This window comes from Diceros bicornis, chromosome 7, assembly GCF_020826845.1.
Source record: "Diceros bicornis minor isolate mBicDic1 chromosome 7, mDicBic1.mat.cur, whole genome shotgun sequence".
Taxonomy (NCBI): domain Eukaryota; kingdom Metazoa; phylum Chordata; class Mammalia; order Perissodactyla; family Rhinocerotidae; genus Diceros; species Diceros bicornis.
In genome coordinates, this window is record NC_080746.1 from 16,027,197 (window position 1) to 16,035,781 (window position 8,585).

General features: G+C 41.6%; 1 protein-coding gene across 1 annotated transcript in view; it reads right to left on the reverse strand.

Annotated features, from left to right (window-relative positions):
- Positions 1-2,677, reverse strand: part of TECTA (tectorin alpha) — a 67,440-nt gene extending 64,763 nt beyond the window's left edge. Inside the window, 1 exon segment of the mRNA XM_058544992.1 lies at positions 2,614-2,677. Coding sequence (XP_058400975.1) covers positions 2,614-2,677 — 64 coding nt within the window.
- Positions 2,678-8,585: the final 5,908 nt, after the last annotated feature.

The window sequence follows — 8,585 nt, forward strand, 5'->3', positions numbered from 1 at the left end:
CTGGCCCGTGAATGACCTTGATTGAGCTTCGGCCCTGCGAGAAGGCTCTCTGCCCAGCTCCTATTTACAAAAAACAGACATGGGATCCTCTGGGGTAAGGGAGGTTGGGCCCTTGAGAACTCTTTGGAGAGGAGGCGCAAGGCTCTTCCTCATCACCCTGGTCAAAGGTGAGAGTCATCGTACAAACACACACAGCTCCCCTCCCGGAACCATGTCACCCACTGAAAACCTGACTTGTTTCTCAGAAGTTTCTCATCTAACCTGTTCCAAGGGGTGGCCCAGTTTGGTGAGAAAAATTAGACAATTACTCCAGGGTCTACATTACTGATGATCAGGACCTCTATGAAATAATCTACATTTGGGGTGTTACTTTTCTCTGCCTCTGCTTTCTTCTCTTGAACAAAAACAGAACAACAGAACATCATCTTTTCTCCCCTCCCCACCCCTTTTCTTAAATAGTTTATTAGTTGTCAGGGGCAGTGGCAAATCCATTTGGAGCTTCTGACCACAGTTCTTGAGGTACTTGCTTGCTGTCTCCAGATGCTAACACCCCATTCTCATGTTGGGGCCCTCTCCTTGGGGAAGTCCCTGCTCTGTGCTGATGGAGCCGATAGACTGGTGAGCAAGTGGCCTAGGGTGTCCGGCTCCTTCAGGAGCCTGTTAGTGAGCAGACAACAGCTGATGTAAGAGAGAATGCAGAGTGACCAGAAACCAGCCCAGCGGCACCCAGCCAAGCGCCAGCTCCTCTCCTTCTGGAGCGGGGAGCAAGAGGCCATCTGCCCGGACAGACAGCTAATCTGTTTCCAGGGCCTCACATCGGAGGGAGGCGGGGGAAACGAGCCCGGTCATTGGTGTGTAAGCATTGTTCCTCAAGCCCCAGAAGTCTCTGGGAAGCCAACCAAATTTGAACTTTTAGGAGATGCTGCAGCCAGTTTAATCACAAGAGCACTCAGCTGATATGCTTCATTTAATGTCACATCAGTTGGCAAAAAAGAACTCTCTAGTATTCGTATTTATACCAAAGTAACAAATTCCAAATCCCTAGAAGGTTGGAATTCAAAAAAGTCTCTTTATAATCCCTATCGTAGCAGTATACACAAGTACTTCTTAAATTTGAAGAATGATGAGCTTTCTCAAATTAATGACAATAAATCAAATCATGTCATGGATTTATCCTTCCTGGGGAATTTTTTAAGAGTGATGCCCAAGTGTGAATAAGGGCTTACATGCACACTGAATTGTAATCTTTTTGATGGAAAGATTAACTGATATTTGGGGCAGCATTGGCCAATCTGCCTAGGAAATGGAAAATTCATACTTCTCATGGAGGAGGCAGAAAACCGTGGTCATGGAGACTGTCCCTAACTTCTCTTTCTGCTCCAAAAGTGAGGCAGGTTTGCAAGATTCTTCTCTTCATGAGTAATTCTAACTAGTTCATGAATTTGAACAGGAAAGAATGGACAGTTAAAATTTTTAAATTTTAAGAAGAATACAAATTATAAAGATATCTAATGCTATAAATACTTAATAAATACTTGTTGCTTGAAAAAAAGGGTGCTTAATAAAAGGGAGTAGATTTAAACTACAGTAATTTTCACCTTAGAAGCTATCACTATTATAAAAATATAACTTCTTAACAGCATGGCCTATCAATAGCATCAGAGTAAATAGAAGAAAGAATATCCTTACTCAGGTTGGCTTTAGGCTGCAAATTTCACAATAAACATAACTATGTTTTCAGAACTTTTTTTTTCACCAAATAAAACATACTTTCTTAGAACAGGAGTAGGAGGTTAGAGTCAGTGGATCTTTTTTCTTTATTGTAGGGTTTCACACTATAGTTTGCATGCTACCACTGTTTAAATTTACCCAACTCTGGAAAAATGTTAGGGCTACGCATGCCTTATAGATTTGTTCACTCAGACTTGTAATCACGTGCCAGCTGAACTAAATAAACAAAACAAAGAAGGATGCTTCAGAATTTTAGCCATAAAAGTTTCAAATCTATGTAGACTTTCCCATCTTTCTTGTCTAAAATCCAACACCAGTAGAAAGAAATGTGCAGCTTTCACCTACCCTGGGCAATGCTACACAGAGAAAAAGAAGGAATCTCTGAGGAGAATAATTTTCTCGTTTCACTGGCAGTTGTAGATTCTTAGCCATTGTAAAAGGCCACTGATAGACAAGTTACCAACATTAATCACGTTGTAACTTCTGAATTTTGGCTAAAATAAGTGTATTCTTTAAAGTCTGAGCCACAAGTTAAATGCCTTAATGGGACTCAACCATCAGGCACGGGGTGCACACACATTTACCCTATATACTTTTAATGAAAATAATTTGCATCATCTTAAAGACCTACTCCATTAACACAGGGCAATCTAGTATATACAAACTGTGTTCAAAGTTAAATAAGAAAAGTAGGAATGTAAGTGAACGTCATTTAAAGTTAATGTATTTTGCCCTTGACAACAGAATTTAATTTACATTTTTCTTGTTGTATCCGTAGACACATGTACACCTGCCCTGACAATTATGGTTCCAACAAAAGTGTCTCTTTATAAATTCAACAGCATGCTAATCAAGAGCTTTATGGAATTCTGTAGTACTCACCTTGGTGCTGTACAAGCGTGAAGATGAAAGAGACCCAAATTCTAAGTAATGATGAATAATTCATCCTGGAATTTTAAAAAGAAAAAGAAAAAAAAATCCCCAGCTTGCCAGAGTAAACAGAACACCAGGTGTGTCTGGTGGCGAATCCCAAGACACAGCACAACCATCATAGGACAAATTCACATAACAACATCAACAGTTCTGAGTCAGGCTGAAATTCCCTGAATGCTGGCAGGTCCTCCTAAGTTCAACACTTCATGAACAAATTAGACTCCCCATGAGAAGCCAGTTTGGAAGGGTAATGAGATCATTCAAATTGTCAGGAAATTATATAGAATCAATGGGAGCGACAATGAGTAAAGGAACGGCATCTACTCGGAAGCTACCAAAAAATAGGACCCGACTCTAAATAGAGCGTGTTGTGTTTCTGGAACAGACATTTATCTTCTGGGAGACCTGGCTCTCTTAATTTTCACAACAGCTTTCAATCAGGGTCAAATAAAAGTCGATTGGGACACAATGTGTTTCTACAGGTGGCGGGATTTAGAGTTGGCCATCACCTTCTCTAGAGTATGGAGCCAATCCATCATTTTGAAGCACTGACCAGATTCACAGGTCGTGTGAGACTGTTCACTGACTTTCCACAGTGAAATGAATGATAAATACACTGATGATTAAAAAGAGCCATGCCAGTGTTGCTCCTTGAAATTACAATAAAAATAGAATTTAGCCCACAAGCTAGTAATTAGTTCCAGCAAATTAATTTTAATAAGGGACATTACAAAATTGAACTTGTTTTCATTTTAGTTACAATCAGTTGAACCCACGGGATGGTCTGTGCCGCTCTGTGAAGCTGAGCAAACGCACACACGAGCTCCATGTTAGCCATCCGCCCGCCTGAGGACCAAGTGCATGGGTCGACTGTGAAGTTTGGTCCTCACAGTACTCTTAAAAATAAAAACCTTCCTCTTATTATTTGAAGCTATCACAATTCTTCAGCCAAACTTTCATGGAAAATCAGTGACTTTACCCTGGGAGAGTTTTTTGGTAAGTCTTCAGTTGTCGAGCACACACATTGAAATCTCAAGCACATCATAAATATTAGTTTTGTTGAAAATGGTATAAAGACTTTAGGAGAGCTCACACACAGCTGTAGCAGAGAGAGATGCCGCGCGAGTTGAAGCCTGGAGCCCTTAGGGAAATAGTTCAGAGAACAGTAAGGAGGATTCATTTAAATATTTGTATTTATGAAAAATGTCACTAACCTGTTCTGTAGAGACTTGAGGAATTGAGTCAGAAATATTAAGCCAAACCTTGGTAAACCAGGAAAAAATTAAGTAGAACAGGAATTCATGTCAGTTCTCCCCTACTTGCTGCCAATTATTTCTGATTCCTGAAATGATGTCTGAATCCCCTACTCTTAAAACCAAAAATTCAGTTAGTCCGGCGTTAGAGTCAGATGAGTGTTGAGTTGCAATCAAGTTTTTTTCTATTGATTAAGGAAAAGTAAATCTAAAGATCAGTTTCAGGATTGTGTAGAGAGGTTCTTTTCCTGAAAAACTAGACCTTTCTTTCCCCCCTGAAAAAAAAAAGTAGATTCAGATGGAAATGTCAGGTACTAGGAGCTGAAACCTTGGTCCTTTCTGATAGGAATCGCTTTGCACTGAAAAACACAAAAGAAACTCCCCCCTTCTACTTTTGTACCCAAAAAAAAAGGTAACTGTATAGTGTTACAGAATTAGCATCCACCAGCATGGGATTAAAACTCCACACAAAGCTGCTGCCTCCAACATTTAAATGAAGTTGGTTTTCCACTAAAGTTTTTTTTGTTTCTCTGGTTTTGAACGGTTGGCACAGAGAGACTTTGCTCTGTTTTTTCACAGGTATGCATGAAGTATTTAAAGAAACGTTCCCAAACTTTTCTAGGTTTTATTCCTTCCCTTTGCTCTCAGATACACCACTGTGCAGTGTGATAGGCCAGAGTACTTTCCAGCAAACCGGAATGAGGTAACCAGTGTGAGGCATGATCTTTCCTAAGGAAAAACCAAACCGTGCCCTGGAAACCTCCGTTGATGCCCAGTAAGCATCCTCAGAGGGGCTGGGGGGGAATAGATCCCTCCTGATGAAAATTTGCAGTAAGTACAGAGTTTTTTAAAAAAGGCATTTGTAAACAAGGTAAAAACGTGTTAGGTTCGATGCAGAATGAGAAAAATTGGCTAAGGCATAAACTAAGCCTGCTATTCAAGATATGTAAGGTGAAATTTGTTAAAAAAGAAGTCACTGAATGTAGCAGAAAAAAACTCTCTATATCAATGGGAATTTTAAAATTACTCTAATTTTTTCTCTGACCAGACATTTAAATGCCAACTGCAAACACACACACAAAAAAACATAATTCCACTTTTGAGCAAGCTATCCTAAAATGGATAAGAGAGCTTGGGGAACTAATTTTTTAGTCTAGACTATTCAATAGTTTTCTAAAAACCTGTGATAATTCAGTAGGTTTTGCACCTTAAGCTTCCTCTCTCACTAGTATTCTGAATCTTCCACATGTATTTACTTATGGGCGTAAAATGACTATTTTCCTCTGAAAGGCACATATTTATATAAGAGAAAATCTAATTTGGGGGGTGCCTATTATACAGTAAAATTAAACTCAAATACACGACTCACCCAGAAAGGCATTCTCCTTGCCCAGTCTTTATTAAGGTTTTAGTCCAGTAGTCAACCTAAATATCTTGAAGTAAGATAGTTGGCTCTATGTAAAAAACTGCTAGTAGCATAGTAATTGCTTTGGTCTTCTTTTTTCATGCACTCAAGGATATTTATATCTCAGCCCTTTTGACCCATATTAAATGCTTCATCCTTCTTGAGGCAGGACTGCTCCTGGGAGAAATGCCATCTGGGTATAACCAGATACGCAAGATGGTGGCAGAAACGAACGACTTTGGGAATCTGGGGGCGAGCTAGTGCCAGGTGCTAGAGGAGAGACTGGTTGGTTTTATCACTGGTTGGGCTGGGAAGCCGGTCGGTGAGTGTGTATTCTGGGCACACACTCAGTGGTCACAGGGGAGAAACGACAAAAATCTCTTTTTATGCTATGTTGGCAGGAGGACTTATTTTGTTGAAGGTGAAGTGAGCAAAGATTTCTGACTAGATTTAGACCAAGGGTGGTGCGGGGTGGCTTGGAGCTAGTAACCCAAGACATTTGTGCTTTATAAAGACGGCATAGATGGATGCTGCTTTTTACGCAGGAGCAAAGATACGTCAGACAAAACAGACAGAACAAAAAAATATAACTCGCTAAAAACAAGTAGAATGGACTTTATACGCTGATTGTTTTTGTTTTGTTTTCTTAAGTTTCTGACACCTTTTCTGTGAAGGAGTAGTCGGATTTGAGCTGGTTTGAAATGATACAGCGAGAAGCATGGTTGGCCAACCGCTTCCGGGTCCTTCAGGCTAAGCCTCAGCGTTGGAGCCAAGGGCACACTCTTCTTGGGGCGGCCCCCAGCCAGTGACTGGGCGAGGTGGTGGGACAACGGCCTAGTACTGTCCACCCAAAGCAAGATTCCTCTAATGTGCAATTTTTGCTCTGGAGAGCCTAGTTGAGCTAACAAAGACTATGTCAAGTTCTCAACTGAGGCAGCTCTATTACACCCAAATTAAGGCCTAATTGGGAAAACCTTGTATATGTATATATAGTGCATTATATATATAATATTATATATACGGGATTTATTATATATATATTTTTATATATGGGATTTATTGTGTGTGTATGTGTGTGTATATATATATATATATATGCCTGCCTACATAATGTGTGTATGTGTGTGTGTCTATGATGGCATTATCTGGGTAGATGCCCCCAAAGATTTGACTCTCCAGATTTCTCAAAACTCTCAGCCCTCAGACATGTCCCATTTCACCTCATTAAGAGCTAAAATTTCTCCCAGCACAGGACGGCAATAGAAAGGACTTTTCCCTGTAAGGCAACAGTCGCCCCCAATTTGGAAGCTGCTCCCATCTCCTCTCCTGACTGCTAAGCCTATAATCAGGGTTAAGTTGCAGCATAACCCAGCCAGGGAATTGCTGGGCCTGATGAGGGAGGAAAGGGACTATATCCTAAAGGAGCTACAAGATCTAGCCAGAACATACTGGCTCAGGATGGGGAAAGGGGAGTACCCATGGAACTGAACTGTGAGAGTGATCAATCAAGGAGACTGGGCCATATCACAGAATAAGGGAAGGTTTACTGAATTGGCGGCAGTCTCTAAGGATACACTGGCAAGGATCCCAGGGGATGGTGCAAACTTGCTGCTAGGGCAGCTCCTAGAAGCCCAGAATAAAGTAATAGCCCACAGTGAGTGAGGTTGAAATGCCTGAATTACTGTGGTAGATGGCAGAAGAAGGTAGATGTTCAGGGAAGGAACATGTTGGATCAGATATATTATGTGAGTTTGGAAGACCCACCAGATGATCATGTTCCATGGGAAGGCCCAGAGAACAGACACATCATCCACCAGAAAGCCAGCAGGAATATGCTGGTGAGAGAAGCACCAGCATCACTAAGAAGCTCACTGGGAGCTCCCTTCTGCAGTCCAGGGCTGATGGCAGGAGAGATGATCCGAGAACTTGACTGTCTGATAGCAATGGAGATGATGAGCATCTGAAGCAATAGAGACTAGGTGGCAACACTACTGCCTGAAGCCAAAGGAGTCATAATCTTTGTAACGACTGAGCAGATCAGAGTAGTAGCCAAGGGGGCCTGATCCATAGAGAGTTATGGAGGTGATTAATAGAGCATGGTATGCAAGGGGCAAAGTAAATGGGCAGACGACAAGGGTAGTGCTTACTATGTAGAATAAAAAAGAGTAAGAATGCTTGAGCAAGAATGCTTGAGCAAGAGGCTGAAGGCAGTTGCCCCAATAAAAAGTCTTGATCCTTTGTTTAGTTTGTCCATCTGAGTCAGTTTTCAAATTTAGAACCCATAGACTGAAAAGGTAACCAGGTCCCCAAAGGGAAGAACCTTGCAACTCCATGGCAAGCATGTACAGTAATGACTCTCACAGTCCTTCCCCCAAAAGACCTATGGCCATTTACTTGAGTGACTGTAGACTGGAAGAAGGGGAGCACCTAGACATTTTGAGGGCTGTTGAATGAGGGGTTTGAGTTAACACTGATGCCCAAAGACCCTGTTAGATTGGGAACACATAAGGCCCAGGTAATAAAAGGATTCCTGGCCAAGTCCAGCTTCAGTGGGTCCACAGGGGCTGCAGACCCACCCAGATGTCATTTTGCCAGTCCCAATATATAATTGGGATTAATGTGCTTGTCACATTGGGTCCTTGGTCTGCAAGGTAAGAGCTATCATAGCAAGGAAGGAAACTGATCCCCCACTCCAGCCAAGGTAGTAAATACAAAAGAGTATTGCATCCTGGGATTGGGGGAGGATGGTAAAGGTTAGTGTCACTCTTAAAAAGCAGGGGTGGTGGACCCTATCATATGTCCATTTAATTGGCTGAGATGGATCCTGAAGAACGACTGTGGACTACTGCCAGCTCAACCAAGTGGTAGCTCCAATTTGCAGCTGCTGGACTAACATAGTATCTTTGCTAAAGCCGATTAACGTGACTTTAGATACATGATATGTGGCCATTTATTTGGCAAATGCATTTTTTTCCCTGTCTGAATCAAGAAGGAGGATCAGAAATAGTTCACGTTCAAATGGAACAGATAGCAATACATGTTTATATTTTGCCCCGGGGCTGAGATCTGGACCATCTGGATCCTACAGAACATCACCTTGATTCATTACATTGATAACATCAAGCAGACTGGGCACGATAAGCAAGAGGTGGCTAGCAGGCTGGAGGCCTTGGGAAAACACATGTTCTCCAGAAGGTGGGAGATAAATCCTTCAAAGATTCAGGGCTAGTACTTCAGTAAAGTTTTTAGGAATCCCGCAGTTG